The sequence below is a fragment of the Nothoprocta perdicaria genome, unplaced genomic scaffold (genome assembly GCF_003342845.1).
Source record: "Nothoprocta perdicaria isolate Ctin4 unplaced genomic scaffold, notPer1 scaffold_1, whole genome shotgun sequence".
NCBI lineage: Eukaryota > Metazoa > Chordata > Aves > Tinamiformes > Tinamidae > Nothoprocta > Nothoprocta perdicaria.
In genome coordinates, this window is record NW_020454093.1 from 944,953 (window position 1) to 962,033 (window position 17,081).

The window sequence follows — 17,081 nt, forward strand, 5'->3', positions numbered from 1 at the left end:
AATCCTCAGCGTAACTATTAGTGCTATAAATTCAATGCACATTTAAGCTAGCAAGAATTGCACTTATTTTTACCACCATTTATGGCTTTCTGGGCTCTCTGATACCAGGCCAACAGACCAATAAATGTTCCATGGCTTCCATGATTCTCACTAGCACCCATATTTTGATATCATTAATCAAACACCATCTTATTCCATGAATAGTTATCCCATTAACTTCAGCTTTCTGGACCTATTTAGTGCAAGTCTATCAGATTTGGCACTGAATTAGAACAGACTGCTCAAATATCAGCTTTCAAATTAGGATGAAAAATACCATGTCTACAAAGTCCTATGATATGTTAATCATCACCTGTATCATTTGTTGAGAGCACTCAATACTTCATAAGAGAAAGGCTGTATCTTCCAGTCTCAATTAGCGAGAGCAATCAAGGACTGTAATTTACAGTCTTACCTACTGAACACTAAGGCCTCTTTTCAGCCAAATGTTACAATCAGACAGAAAWAAAGGAATTATTTTTTAGCAGTGTCCACTGTCCAATAACTTTTGTTGGCAGCTTATAAAATTCTGCTTGAATAAGTAGTTCCAAAGAGTAATCCCACTGGGTGCTACGAAACTTCAGTCAAGTTTAGTATTTAAAACACTATACTTGATTTCAATCAATATTCCCTGGAAAGCCACTAAGCCACTATAATAGTAATAATATAATTAATAATAATAATAATAAATATATAAAGTATAATATATAATTAATAATAATATAATGTGCTTATTTTAACCTAGGTTGATAGAACAAATCTCCTCAGTACTCTATATTTGTGAAATGCTGAAGGCTTCATAGCCAGGCATATCACATTACCTTAATCTACCTCATAGGCACAAAGATATGAATATGAGAAAAACAGATCATCATCTTCTGCAATGGGACATAAATATACAGCTATCCAGAGCAGACAGCTCATATATCTTGGTAAATGAAATACAGTAACAACTAAGAATTAATTGATAGCCATGAGAAATTGAAAAACAGCGTGTGCATCTTCACCTAAGAAGATTGAGCAGTAACTGCAACCTCTTTGGGAGGCTCATGTGGACTGGCTGTGGGTTGTTCTCATTACAGAATATTAGCCTCAATAAAACAGGCTTCAGTTCTGACTATTCTTTTCAAAATCAGAAATCYAAAATTTAATTCACAAGCCTTGAGTCAAGATTTGAATTCAGAATTCACTTCCACCAAGGATTCATGAAAGACCATTGTTATAAACTTCAGGTATTTGGTTGTTGCTCTTCACTCTTGGCTACACATGAAGCAAAAAGCACAAGTAGACTTAAGAGAGTTCTGAGCACTAATGAAAGACTTTCATTGCTTGTTTTTGGCAACTAATGTGAATATAGTCTGGGCTAAATTCTCAGCTACTGAGGCATGAGAAAAACATTTACTGATTTTAATGATTGAAGTCTCCAGAAGTTTCCATCAGAAGAAAAAGCTTTTGATGACCTAATTATTTAGCTCTGCTCTAACATAGAATGAAGGGGGRAAAAAAAAAAAGCACCTAAATGTTAAAGCACCTAAACATTACAATTTATTGTTAGGAATATACACATTTACAAATAGGCAGGCTTGCTCATAGCCGTATGTGATTTATTGCTTCACTGATCTCAAAAACACTATACCAAATGTGTAGCGAGCAAAGATCTGCCCCTTAAGATCTACACTTACAACCTCAAAGCATCCTTTAGAACAGAACAATGGAACTGATATGGAATAGAGCAGAACTGCAGTCTCAGATCACTGCAGTAGATGGAAAATGTACTTTGGTTACAAAGTATTTCCATTCCCAGAGTGATGTTTCCATGAGCGTAACCAGCACAAAGCCACAAAGAACAAAGAAGAAAGGTTACGGGACAGAAATGGATGTTTCCAAATTTAACTATAAATATTTAACTAGTCACAGCAATGTCTAAACACATGAATATCTAGTATCTGGAATATATCTGTAAGCCTCCTGGAAGCATATAGGTAAATTAACTTCTAGAAGAGAAATGAGAAGAAATGATTATAGCTTCACACCTGTAAGATGGAGAGTTGTGTGTAATAGAACCCCCAATCACAGGAAAAATTACTGTCCTTTTTTCCTTTTTACCACTCAATTCTTTCCTAAATAAGCATTGATCATAGAATTCAACACTTCCGTCTTGGGGTACCATGTCACAACAGGATGCATGGTTCATAGAYACCCTTTGCATTAACGCCTGTAAATAGCAGCCTTTGCAAAGGCTACGGCCATACTATGGAATCATAAACCATCTTATTAGAAAAAGATATGTAGATTCTTCACTAGAAAGTTTTTGCTTGTTTGATTGCTTTCAATGGTGAGAGACCCTATTCATAGAAAGATGGCCTCAGCCCTGGATTGCAATAAAATCTTATTAATTGTATCTAATCTTAAGTGCTGAATATGTAAAATGTTAACTGTAAACTTCACAAGCTATAGTATAGTTAACATATATACTATATTCATCTGTACATATAGATACATACTTTCACAAACRTTAAATATATTTCTTTAAAAGTATTTTAATAACATTCTAACTAAAGAAGATGCTTCAACAGTAACTTTTTGAGACCTACTGACATTGACTGTTGACGCTTTAAACTCTTCTCTCTAAGCTGTACACCTTCACATTCACCGTTAAGCAAGGTCTATTAGACCACAAGCTACAGGTTCACTTCATTCAGCAGCTCTCTTCATATTCAGAACAGTCAAAACATATTTTGGAAGGAACTACCTATTTTGTTACCTCTCCATGTTAGATTCTCCAGTCATTTTATATTTTGCAGTGCAGAACATGTACAAGTCTGTCTTACCTTTCATGTGTTCCACATAGCAATATACGTCATAAGTTTCATTAGGAAAACGGCGTCCATATGTCCTGACTCCTTTCTTCCCCATTTTATCTCCAAAGCAGCCAATTCTTGGATGTCTAATTGGATATCTGAAATGTAGCACAATCACATTTGTTATTAMGGTAAGTCAGCATTTCAAGTCTGTGCAGGCTAAGCACATTAATTTTGGAAAACGCTGTCTAGAGACCTTTTAAATGTCTCACCTAACAGTCTGGTCAGACAGCCAGCCAGCATCACACTGCTCAAATCCATCTTCATAGGCCGCTTTCAGTTGTTCAGGACTTGCTATGACAGCACCGTTGTCCAGACAAGTCTGCTGAGCTTGTGTAAAATTCAGAGTATACCTGCTGGTTGCAGCACGATAGTGAAATACAACACCTGCAAAGATAACAAACTCATGTTACTGACACATCTTGCATCGTTTTTTGCTATTCTCATGATATTGTAACTTTCCCTAGATGATGTTACAATGCTGAAAACAGACTGGTATAATAAAACTCGCAAGAATCTTGAAGAGCCTGTCATGTAAATGATGTCCCCCTCTAGTGGTTGCTACCAGCACGTTATGTAGCACATTATATTTGGCACACTTGGAGAAATTATCTTTCCTGTACACACAGGGCCTACATGGCACGAACTGTGTGACCAGACTAAGCACTTTTGGCCCTTGAAAAGAGGTGGACTAAGAAAATGGACATTCTGAAGCAGGTCTCTACTTTTGATGATGATCTGATGATCTTCATCTGCCCCTATGCGTTCAAGGCCTGCAACAAATAAAATATTGACGAACGAGCGACTGTTGGTCAACTTTTCATAACTTGTTTTCCTACACACACACATGCTATAAACAATACAGACTAGACAAAGCTTTTATCTGGTGCTGTTTGGCTCTAAAAAGAAGGCACAGTTTAAACAAACCACAAAGAGCACCAGCCCAGAGATGGCACAAACCAAATATTCCTCACAGCTACATTACTTCCCTCCCTATCATCAATGCCTTTTACAGTTCGGCATCAAAAGGATATTTTATGATGATCTTTGAGCAAAAACATACAGCCTCATTTATTTCACTTTAAAATCTGCAGAAACAGCAGCAACACTATAAATAAACTACTGCACACAACGGCTACAAAGTCAGAAGAATAAATCATAAAGTTTTCCTTCATGCAAATACTTGTTTGGAAGGAATATTTTTGGGATGAGGAAATAACATACTCCGATATATTTTTGAAAAATAGAGTAATTGTAGCAATAAGAAATTGAATTGCAAGTCTTTTATTAGAATTTCATTGGTGGAAAGACAGAAAAAGTCTGACAATTTATGAGTAAGTAGTATCACACTCTTTCAAGAAGTTTCAACATACTTAGAAATAGTTTCGGTCTTACAGACAAATTAAGTGAAATTTTGCCACTTTTCCAGAGATACGACCAATAAGTAGAAAATACACTTTTCTCTTCATGTATTGGCTAGAACATTTATTAAGCTTCCAAAATAGAGGGGAAAAAATAATAATAAAAAAGAAAACAACGCCAGTACAACCACACAGATTGTGTAAAGCCTCTACAGAGTTGAGTCAAATCCCAATCCTCAAACTCTATTTCCACCAAAACTACTGTCAGAGAAAAAGGAAATAATAGAGGAATTTGGGAGAATTCCTATATTTCATTATTTAATATGGAACCACTCATCAGCCATGCCAAATTATTAAGACCCTATATCACCAGTGTCCAGTAAACTGCAATTTCAGAATGGGTGACTTAATGCCTAACGCACAGTGCTTCTTCAGAGCAGTGACATAATTTCAGACAGCATCAAATGGACTCGAGCAACGTTTGGTAGAACTAGCAAGTGAAGAAGCCATCCTGAAACACCATACCTACATTCACATTACTTAACTCATCAGATACCTGCAAATCAATCATCAAAAGTGCTGAACTGTTAGATTAGCTCACTGCATTATTTGGTCCTGYCCCCCTTCCAGATAATTTCTGAGAAAACTTTAGGGGGAAGAAGAGACTGGGGACAATTCCCCATGGGCTCTGTTCAAGGGACCTCTCCTCTTTTGGAAGGCAAAAGCATCTAGCAGCATGGATGAGGGCCATGCTCTCCCAGCTGGCCTCAGGGCTACAGATCAGTCTGAGCCACGTTTCCCTATTAATATAAACTATCTGGAATGGGAGAAATTGAGAGGGAGTGGCCCAGAAAGTGCTACACTAGTTCATGCTTGTCATGCAGTTTTGCTGCTCTGTGACACACACTGGTGCCTAAAGAGGGAAAAAAATTCTACAGACCATTTGTAAAGTCCAAGTTGCATACAAAGGTCTATATAGACTATATAGACATGCAAAATATATATATATAGGCATAATTGTAATCTGGTTTTGCATAGTCCAAAACACAGAATCCTTTACTATGATTCCAACAGAGAGCACTACTTTATGACAAAAAAAAAAAAAAGAGTAACCGATTACTCTATGCATTTAACAGATTAAAACAACAAAAAATATTTTTTTTTTTTTTTTGTTTTTTCTTTTAGATATTTAGTTACCTCAGTTGACATTGAGGACCAGTTACCTACTGGTATAAATCAGCATGGCTCCATTCAGTAGTATAGTAGAAAATAAATATTCGATATTGATTGACCTGTTTGGGGTTTTAYACCCAGAGTGAAAAAATGGGAATATGGCTAAAACATTCTGAACTCGAAGAGCAAGCCTATAAGAACATATAGATTAAATGGAATATATAGAATATATATGAAATATATAGAATTTATATGCAAGATGAACATCTGACTCTATTGATATTTATTGCGAAGTGTAGATACTAACATTTTAAACTTTCCTTTGCTTTTAGTATACAACATTTGACTGAGTCTGTAACTCAGATCACATACTTCTGAGTTTATGGTTGGTAAGTACTTTGTTCATTTGGTTTGCTATTCTAATCTTAATTAAAATGCATTTTATATGAATTTAGATTCATTGCCTGTAATAAACTTTTTTTTTTCCTTCAAAATTGCTAGACTGATGCAACATTTCATTTGGGATCAAAAGAATTTCTGCTCAGCACAACCACAAAAAGGTTCATTAATTTAGCTGGAGATGGCAACATATTTCTCTGAACTCATTTTTGTAGAGCTTCATATTGCTTAAACATGCAAGTGCATTCCCAAGAACCAAATATCTTTTAACTCTCCCATTTTTGAAGTAACCACTGCTTTTCTCAGTTGCTCAGTTTTCTCAGTTGGCAATCTCTATGATAGCCGAATAAGGCAAAACTAAAGAAATGTAGCAATGTTGGTATCACTCCCCATTTAAAGTAGCTTTTGCAGTGCTGAGAAAAAGCCTTTGGTCATTTGTAAATCCTGGAAAGGAACTTGGAGAATGCTTTGTTCTCCTCACTCTGATCCAAAAGGTAAACTTCACCTATTCTTAGAGTTTAAGGTTCTTCCATTTTCAGTGAGGAGCTAATGGACATAAAAGAGCCTCCAAGATGAATGGGAAGGAGGAGGTCAGTATGTATAAGCCTGTGCAACAGCTGCAATAATTAGAAGACCTCCTGGGGCTAAGGAGATTAAAGAGCAGGACTTTCATTGTTTCAGTTAGACACAGAGAGAGGGGCAAAATCCATTGTCCAAGTTTTTGCACTTTAAAACATTTGTAAAGGATATTTTCCCTTTTGTCTGTTTGCTTTCTGCAAGAAAAGGCAAGAAAAAAAAAAGTTGTTCGAGGACAAATAAAGCAACTGGAAAACAGACTACGGCAGTATAGCATTGTTGCTGGACATCTGGCAAACAAACTAAGTATAATGACAGGAAGGAGCAGCAGTGGCTGTAAGAAAGAGCACTCATAAGAAAGTAATTTGAGGTATCCAAGATTCACTGCCCAAATGACAGAATTCTCTGTCTGAGAAGGAATGTCTTCTAGTCAATTATCTGTGTGTTACACTAATGAGAGAAAAATGTRAAGAATTTCACTTCTAAGCAGCTAGGACTTACGTGCGTAAGAGACTAGTCCAGGGGTTTCACATCTTTGGGTTGCAACACTGCTTTTTGACTTGCTCGGGTGTCATGCTGCAAAACCCAGAGGAATTGCTAGAGGGACGCTCATGTAACACAGTTCATATTTTATTGTGGCCAATAAACTACCATTCACCATCACTGGTGAACCCGTATGGCTGCAAAATACAGTCTCACAGTCACATGAAGCGCGAATCTGGCAAGCTGTCTGATCCAGCAAAGGATGTCTAACTGGGCTTTGCAAAGAGCAACCCAAGAGAAAAGACAAAGATTACGATAACAGAGTCTGCAATTCTGTTAATTTTTAGGTTCAAGTGACAGTCTCGGTGCAGGCCTCTCAAACATCCCTCATCTGATTTCCAAAGCTAATCAAATTCTACATACATTTGGCAATCCAGCCTGCTTCTAATGCAGAAAACAATTTACATGACAAACGCACACCAAAATAGAGGCTATAGAACAGGCCACTGTATGAAAAGAAGGAATACCACAGCATTTTCAGCTTCTTGCATGAATAATTCATTTGTGTTCTCACTCGAGGATTTGCACCCATCTTCTGACCCCTAGCCTAGGCTCTGGCAATCTGAGGAGCAGAGGCTGCATTGCATCAGCAGGAGCTCCACCAGCAGATGCCTTGGAGAGCTTCTCGGCGTGCAGACAAAATGCAGAGCAATTGCTTTGCTCCCATGCACGCATGAGGGCCTCCTGCTCTTCAGAGGCAGGAACAGAGGGGGACACTAACTGTCACTTTGCTTCTCTGCGCAGAGATTTGGGGCTTTGAGCTGTACAGAATAACACAGCTGCGTGCACAGGTACACAAACCTCCCTGAACAAGCTGGTCCAGAGAAGATAAGCAATTAATGCTTTGCTCTGACTTTYTCAAGGGGCCTGAGTGGAGGACCTCCTTGCCAGTACTTGCACAAGTACTCAGGAAGGATAAGCTAGTGCTGATCATTTAAAAATAGAGACATCATATACCACATTCACCAACTGCCCTCCTCAGTTGCTCTGCAGAAGAACCAATGCCATGGGACTGATCCCAGAGCTCTCTTTGCAAGTCCCCCAGGCTGGCAGCAAACGCCACCAGGCTGCACGTTAGCAGCCCTTCTGCCATCCCTGCAGGAAGGCGACAGCAGCTTTCTCGGGGCATTTTTACTTCCCTGCTCCTGAGACGCACTGTGCATAAACCCTGGGCCTTTTTTTGACCCAGAAATMACTCATCTCTCCCTCCCTTTGATAGCAGTTAGTCATTGTGCTCGTCCCTTCTCAGCTGGRGAAGCTGGAACCTCCTTAGATGAGTAATTCAAGGCAAAATGCACAATTTTAAAGACATAGCAGTCTTTTTTAATATAGTTAGCAATGAAAAACTGATAAGGGTACAAGACATGATTCTGAGTGATTAAATAAAAAACATCTCTTCAAATGCCATACTTAAGGGATAATGAAGGAGAATTCTGGCTTTAGGGAATAAATCAATTAGGTTGTCAACATACAATCTCTAAGGGCGAAGAGCACAATTGAGCAGCACTGTTCCCACATTGAAAACAATTCCTATTTATTATCATTATAATGCCTGTGAGAAAGAAGAGTTGGCATAAAAATGAAAATGTGAATTACCATCTAAGTCTGCTTCTTTAATTGCTGCTTCTTCCCATTAACTAAATCAGTATCGTAAACCTAGCATTTTTCTTAATGGTTCTTTTTTTACGTAATTCCTAAAAAGCCTCTCAGAATTCCAGCAAAATCAAATAGGAACAACAGGCCTATGAAAGAAGCAGTCTCACAAGATCCCAGTAAAAAAGGTTAACACTAATTTGCAGACATTTCCAAGAGCATTATCAAAAATCATCTCAAACAAGTGATTTATTCAGATTTTACTTTTGGATTAGACTGTCTTTTCTCTCTCTCTCTCTCTCTCTCTCCTCCCTCCTTTCCTCATTGCTCAACAAAATAGAACACCAACCAAGTTCATTAAATGTCCAATCATGTCCCAGATTGAACAGCGACGCTACTTGGCACTCATAGGTCAGATTTTTGCTAAGGTGCCTTAGAACTATTCTATAAAAGTCAGTTTTATTATATTTATCAAGAGAAAACAATCAGGAACAAGAGAGAAGTAGTAGTGCTTCCTTCCAAACCCTTTGTCAGTTCACCCAGGTTTGCTTGCCTAGTAAAGTTTTAGCAAACCTAAGTTTTAGCTTAGACTTTAAGATAAACTAGTCCTCTAAGTCTCTAATCAATGGTGGGGGATACAGACTGCTCAGCTTAGCTCACTCCAGACACTTATCAAAGAGGAGCTGACTGGGGCCACAGCCTATGGGTTGGACTTAAACTGCCCCCTTCATCTTTTAATAGTTGAAGTTAAAATAAATCCTACCCTCATTTTAGCTTTTGATTTCAAACCTGGAAAGTTTGAAATCATAAGTTCATAAGTTCAACACCATTAAATTGCGCTGGTGAACTACTAGCAGGCAGTTGAATACCCAGGGATGCCCTTCAGAAGACATCACTTGCCAGTAGCCAACCTCTACGCCATATCCATATGCCTCTACTGGTATGGAGGTGAAAATCCAAAGCCCTGCAAAATGAGAAAGGCCCACAAAATAGGAAAGAAGAGGCATATAAATATGCCTCTACTAGTGGCAGCCCAAGAGAAGGTAGAGCCATCCTGCTTAGAGATCTGACAGCTCTGCCATGGCTTGATCTGCTTAGATAACGATGGGAAGTTAGATAATGATGGGAAGAAAACCATCAAGAATGAAGGAAAAATAACCCCAAACACTGTAAAATTAAAAGGTCAAGGCTTCCTCCTGCAAGACGTTTTGAACTGTGGATTTAATAATGATAATAAGAAGGGCCCAGACGGAAAACCGAAAACAATATGGGAAGATAAAATTACAAAAGCTGCCAAAGAAAGGGTAGTTCCTGAGAAAAGAGGAACATTTCAAATAAAGTAAAGCAGAGAAAAGGCAATAAGATAATACCTCCAAAGGAAAAATAAATATGAATGACATGACTTCTTGAAGAGAAGTATTTCTTCGTGGTCTTGTATTTGCATATTCAACTTCTTGAATAGAGGTCCAAGCATATAATACCATAAGATTATTAGCTCTGTTTGAGCAYGACATTTTCCTGCCTGAGGAATCACAGTTCTAATTGCAACCAGGCTGTAGGGAAAGTATTCCCCACAATTCTTAACAGGAAAGAAGGTGTTCTGTGAGATGAAACTGTCCTTCTGCAGTAGACTATAGATCTGTCAGTGCTGGCTCATCCCTTGCCTCAGGGACAATCCTGTGGTCACAGTTAACTGGTAGGGACATCTGGCCACCCCGAAAGTTCCTGTGTGGACTAAAATTAAGCGTAGCACATTGCTACACCTGCACCAGCAGTCAAATAAAAAAATAGTAATATGCACAGCAGGTACAGTTCAATGAACCTCACTGATCTGTGGTCACCTGCACAAAAGTCACAGTGATTTTGACCATGTTCATACTTCCTTTCTCCAGAAGGATCTCAAAGTGACTTACAAAATCTTTTCTGAAAGATACCAKAGGCATTCTGAGCAAGGAAGAAGTGTATTGCTTTCTGAAACATCAGTCAAATTTCTTTGTACATCCAAATTATCCTCACACAGGGGAATTTGGCAAAAGTTTCCTACCTTAAATAAAAAGATTCTGCTTCACTTTAGGTTCAGGACAACAATCAAGTTATTGCAGCATCAATTGGGCCACAATAACCACTTTTAATCCACTTCAAAAGGTGAAAACATGCCCATTCAGTCCTCACAGAAAGCATGCCTCAAGAATGCATTTTTTCTTCATTTGTTATGAGCTTAAAGCTTGCACATGTTCAGCTACTGCACTTCATCTACAATTTGGTACTTGTTATATTGGAGTAGTGAAATTACGTCTCTGATCCCCTGTACGAGCTAAACCAGTAATGCTCTTGCCAGGTCTTTCTAGGGTTCCCTCACAAGCACCTGCATCAGTTGCACTCAGCTTAGAAGAGCTGACCAAAGCACGGTGCTGAACTGTGTTAGCTGCCAGCGCTGCAGCCAACACCTCGCTCAGARAGAAGATTCACCAATACTGTGGCAAAGACAGTCAATGAAGAATGTACACAGAATAAGTATAAAAGGTAGTATTTCTCCTTATGCAGTTGTTATTACTTTAGGCTGAAGATTCAAAAAGACAGTATGCTGAAATCTAATAATATTTGGGAGTTGTTTCTTTATTTTTTATAAAAGCCAAAATCAGAGAGAAGCCAGCAATCCAGTGGAATAGAAATACTGAGGGGCAACAATTTTATGAGTCTGATGAATGCTGACAAATGACATTTGTTTCCTAAATAGAGGAAGTAAAATACTGAGGGAACAATTGAGAATTTAATAATGCTATTTTTCATTTAGATCAAGATCTAACCTTTTCCCTATCTCAAATTCTGACATTAGAGCAATCACTAACAGCACTTGCAGAAAGGCATGTGAAACTTTTTTAATTAAAAAGATCTGAATTGTGCATCTCACATAGTGTTTTGCACCAGCACCAGCTACACAAGCTGGAATATTGGCATAAATCAGGCATTTTATTGCAGTAAATGTCTGCTGCTTCTGGATATAGATATACAGTCAAGGGAGCAATTTAAAAGTAATGAGAAATGCTAGGTACATTAGTTACTGAAAAATAATGTTCAAACCAGGATTTCATCTGCCTTTGCCCATAAGAGTAAACAGCCTGTGGAGTTATACAGATATTAATAGTTATATTGATTTATTGTATTTCCAAATTAAGACCACATCTCTAAAACCTTTTATTGAATCAATGCCAAACAACYGCTAAAGTTGCATTAAGCATATTGGAAGAACAATGAAGTACTAAGCTTATGAAAAAGCCTAGCCAAAGCCATGACTTCCAGCAGTTGATATCAATGTTTGCTTTGGGATTCAGTCATTGGAATACTCATGAAGCCTTCAGCAAAACACCTACATGCAAAAGGAGTGCAAAGCACAGAGTCCAAGCTAATGTTCATGCAAACAGCACAACATCCTAAGCACACAGAAAAAATCTGCATCCAAAATTCACAGTATTAGCTCAGGCACAGTACTATATTATGTCCTGACTTTCAGAACAATTTATGCTGAACACTGAGTTCAGGCTCAGTGCCACACTGAAGGGCTATACAGCAAGTATAGCCTACTCCAGTGTATGTGTGTGTGTATATATATACACACACATATGTGTGTGTGTGTGTGTGTGTGTGTGTGTGTGTACACTGCAGCAGTCTCTACGCTGTACAAGCACATTCCTAGAAGCAAAGCACGTGGAGATCAGGTACTTTTGTCATTTACACACTTTTGAAAGTCCTGTTACATATCTTTACATGTACTCTTCTTTCCCTCACAGTTTTGGATGCTATTTCCTTAAAATACTTAAAAGCCAACTCTCAGCTCTGRATCTTCCATGAAAAAGATTAGCAGTTATCCCCTTTTTCGCTTTTCTGCTAGATAGATTTCCTCCTAACTGTCCAACCTTTCTCACCATGTCATAGGAAATACTTCCTTTGTGCTTGATGTTCATATCACAAGAAGAGTGGTTCCCAGTATAGTTTGCATTATTTTTTGCACAAGCAGTGGCAAGCTAGGCAAACTAGAGCTCCAGTGGCAAGACAATTGCTTCTTCTCATCCTACATAAACAATTAAAAGGAAACTGTTTCTGCCTGTCAAGTTTATCTTCTTATAAAGACACTTGTAAAGGCATTTTGAGACATAGATTATTATATTATGTGCCAGGGCACAGAAGTTTCTTTTGGAGAACAGAGATTTATTCTGGAAAAAAAAAAAAAAAAAAAAAAAAAAAAAAAACACACCCACCAACACACACCACTGTAAAAGTAGGAGTTCCTCTTTCAAAGAATATAAGCAAATCATCAAACTACTAAACTACTTTAGGAACAAACAAATACCAGCAGGAGTCAACTCTGAAAACGTGAAAAGTGGTGAAATAGGGAATCAKAGAATGCTTAAGGTTGGAAGGGACCTCTAGAGGTCATCTAGTCCAACCCCCCTGCACACGCAGGGTCACCTAGAGCATGYGGCACATGCATGTGGAACTACAGACTGGAAAAGATTCCTAAGGATAAACAAAACAACTGGAAGAGTCAACAATTAAAGAACGATTTGCTAAAGACACTGCTTTAAAKGTCCTCTAGTTATATCACTATTACTATTTTATTATTGCAGTCACTGCTGATTATAAATAAGCAGATCCTTACCATCCACAGCCAACGCTACAAGATGCTGTGTGTCCTCAACCCCGTACATCACGTCACAGCGGTACACGCCTGCATCGCTCGCGCGCAGCTTAGAGAAAGTCAGCGAAGCATCGCCGGTCTCCTCCGAATGGGTTGGAACAGACACTCTGTCTTTGTAGTTTTGGCCTATTTTGATGTTTCCATTTTGAGCAACCAGGACTGTGGTTTCTCTTGCGTCTTTTCCATTTTTATCCAGTTCAACCTTGGACCATTTGATTCGAAGATATTCGGCCGCGTAGCTGGAGGCGATAGTGGGTGTAGTTGAAAAGAAGCATGGCAGGACTGAAGTTCCCGAGAGGGATCCCTTTACCTGGGCTTTTTTTTCTGCTTTGACTAGAAGAAAGGAGAGGGAGAGAGGAAAAAGGAGAAGTCACATTAGGGCACCAGCAAACTAGAAAAAATACAAATTACAGTGTTATTTAAGGATTCAGTCATTGAAGACCAGAGTCTCGTGATCCTTAAGTGGTTCGTATTCAGACTGATCACTCTAAGACAACAAACAAACAAAYAAACAAAAACCACTTCAAGAATCTGAGCCTCTGATTAAGCCCAAAGGGTCCAGCCTTTCCTCCACCCCTCTCCTGTCTAGGAGAATTAATTCACTGCTTGATAGCTTTTCTCTATTTGTTAGAACCATCAAGTTATGGACATGTTTTGCAAACCATTTTGACTTTTCCAGCTGCCAGATGGATTGCAAGAACTATGTTTTGTTACYCCATARGAGTGAAGGCAGTCTCAGTGGAAGAGGGCGAGCTGTTGCTATCCAGCAGCATGCACATATGCTACTGATAAGCTGTACATTCACGCTCTTACAGGAGCTTCTTTAGGCATTCATATCCTGAGGGTAAAACACAGCCTATAACTTGGCATAGGTTTCATTACACTACTCATTATTCTTGCAAGGGTTAACCCTCTTTAATGCATATGTACTAAAACAAAAGTCTCTCCAGACAGATTCTAACTAGTCACTCCTTTAAAACTATTTCCTTGCAGACAYAGAGCCTTTAACATGTTACAGAAATAAGGTATTTTAGGATGTTAAAGCAAAGATGRAAGTAAAGTGCACAGAAAGCCCCTGCTTGACTCAAACTTGACATGATAGGACCTTTATCAATTTTATGACATCCCCAGCTGCAAACACTTTACAGTGAAATGCTTCCATCTGACAATATCCTGAGGGAAAAGCTGACTACTGTTCATCCAACCTCCACACAGAAAATGTCTGAGAAGAGGATTTCTGTTAGACTCTATTACACACCAGCTTTTAACATTCATTAAATATAGTACAGTAGCATATATCTGTGTATTTATACATACTACATACATATCCTCTTTCATTGTCCTGCACTCAAGCAGTTTAGAAAGGCTGAAAATGCTGATCATCAATTTCAAGTTGTCTAAGATGCATAAAGTTTGAGAATATAGTATCTTCAAACAAGTACTGGCCATAATGCTGCATGAAATATTATCTACCATCAACAATATTATCTCTCCACRTACAATGCAGATTTTGAAAGAAAAGAATGAGGAAGAAAAATAGAAAAAATAATTACTTGTTATTTACTTTCATCAGAGAGAGAGACTTTTATACAGGAAAAAGTATTAGCAGTATTACCTTAAAATGATTCAATAGAAAAATAATCATCTTGATATCCAAAGTTTTTAATTTGTTAGGAACAACTACTAAMTAGAAAAATGGAGTAACTGAACTGACCATTGAAAAGCCACAATTTGGAACACAAGTGCCCACGTTCCTTCCTTTCACACCTAACTCAAGTCTAGCAAGAACCTATTTTCAAAGCAGAAAAGAAAAGAAACAGGTCCAATACAAGAACTGAAAACCGGAGTATTCCCAAGGCTTACAGACAAGCCAGTAGAAATTTCTAAAGACTACCTCAAAATTTTTGTTTGCATATACATTTCTTTTAAAAAGTAGCCGCTATTACTTGCAATGAAATAAGAAATTGACTCCCTAGAGTCAATTGATTGCCATAAACTAGGAAGGACTGGCTTTACCAGTAAGAAACAAAACTGGCTCTTTTATCACATTTAACTTCTTGTAACTTTAGCAAATAACAGTGAGGTAGAACTAAAGAAAGAATAAAGACCAAATCCTGTCAGTTGTGATAGAATTACTGCCAAATTGCACAGGTGGGAGATTACAATCAGTCTCCAAATATTTAGTATTTATTATGGTGTCTTGTCATTTAAATACATACCGGGAACTTCTTAAATGAAAAATTACCTACTCTTAATTATCCAGACTAAAAGAATTTTAATAGCTTTTAGAGACCTCTGTTTGGTTGCAAGGGTTCTGGAATATCAGTACTGAACCCCGAGGAAATTTCCTCCCTTTAAAATCTGTATCTTCACATTCTGTAGACTGAAAGCTCTTGGCAGCAAGCACAACCCATCATGACATGCAAACTAGATCCATCATAAATTAGGCTAGGTCCCAGAATAGGGAAGACCGTGCAGCTACAAATACATCTGTCTAACTGTAGAAGTCTTATAAAGCACTTCATAAAAGCACACTTTAACTTAGAGATGGACAAGCAGAGTAGAAGAAAGGAGAAAAAAAACAACATAAAAGAACTAAAACATTAGATTAAATGATGTTCTTGCATCGTCACAAAAAATAGGACTTCCTGCAGCAGCCCAAGCTAACTATTCCAGCCGAGTTTACTGGCCAATGCAGAAATCATTACTCTTTTCTCCTATTAATCCGTTCCTATTAACTAATTCATATCATTAATTAAATCCTATTAATTGGTTTTGTTCCTTCTACATTTCATCTTAGGCTCATGCTCCAGAGTAGGTCTCTTTCATCATGGTATGGTATAAATTCCTTAAACAGTTTGTGGCCAACAAAATACAAACAAGCCACCAAGCAAGAAAACATTTAGTAACTCTGTAAATCTGAACACAAGCTGAGACGGGAAGGTATTTGCTAATTCATTAGGATGGAAATTCCCTGCTGTTAAATGCTCTTTTATCCCATGGGCCACGTATGAGACCTAAAATATTAATAAGATCATGCACTTCAAAAAAAAGAAAAAGAAGGGAACAATTCCGAGGTAACTAACCTGTTTGGTGATGAATATAGTCATTTTTGCTTTTGCTACATCATACATGCAGTTGTTAAGTAAAATTAATTCACTAGGGAAAACACACAGGCAATGAAGAGAGAAAATACACAGCTAAGAACAAATCACTTGGACTCCTGCTGCACATAATGGAAAAGTCAATGAGAGTTTGGTATGAGATGAGACTGCAGGACTGTGCCCAGAGCAGCACACAGTCAAATTATGGAAGGGTCAGTCTGTGGCTCAGCAGGCTTTTTTTCTTTTTTGGTATTCTTTTTAAAATATTATTTATTGTCAAGTACTGAGGATGAGTAATGAGAGAAGGCAGAATGAAAGCTTTCCCAATGCAAAATCCTAATAAAAACCAGACTTGTCATGCACAAGTGACTGGGTAGGACTTCCATACAACTGATTACTGTCTTATCTTCCCCACATTTAAGGCTAAGGTATGTACTTTTACCAGTTCATTGGAGGGCTCATGGTGCATGGGACTGAGGAAACACTGAAGGGATGTGACATTTGCCAATCCTGTATGCACAGAGGCAAAGTAGGTTTCAGCTATAGTCAAAAACCATGGGTGTTTACCCACATTATGGTCCAGCATCCTAGAGCTATTCCTTACCAGATGTCCTAACCAAATGCTACAATAGGTTTGGGCTGCATTATTAAGTAAAAGGGCATTCTTAAAGGCAGGGTGCTCAATAAGCCACAAATGTGCATCCACAAATCTCCTGGAGTCTTTGACAGGGTTTCT

General features: G+C 38.1%; 1 protein-coding gene across 2 annotated transcripts in view; it reads right to left on the reverse strand.

Annotated features, from left to right (window-relative positions):
- Positions 1-17,081, reverse strand: part of VCAN (versican) — a 104,613-nt gene that overhangs the window by 74,074 nt on the left and 13,458 nt on the right. For both annotated transcript variants that reach the window (XM_026035948.1, XM_026035954.1), the window contains exons 3-5: positions 13,203-13,574; positions 3,113-3,287; positions 2,871-2,998 (exon numbers count right to left, since the gene is read on the reverse strand). In XM_026035948.1, the coding sequence (XP_025891733.1) occupies positions 2,871-2,998; positions 3,113-3,287; positions 13,203-13,574 (675 nt within the window). The remainder of the gene's footprint in view (positions 1-2,870; positions 2,999-3,112; positions 3,288-13,202; positions 13,575-17,081) is intronic.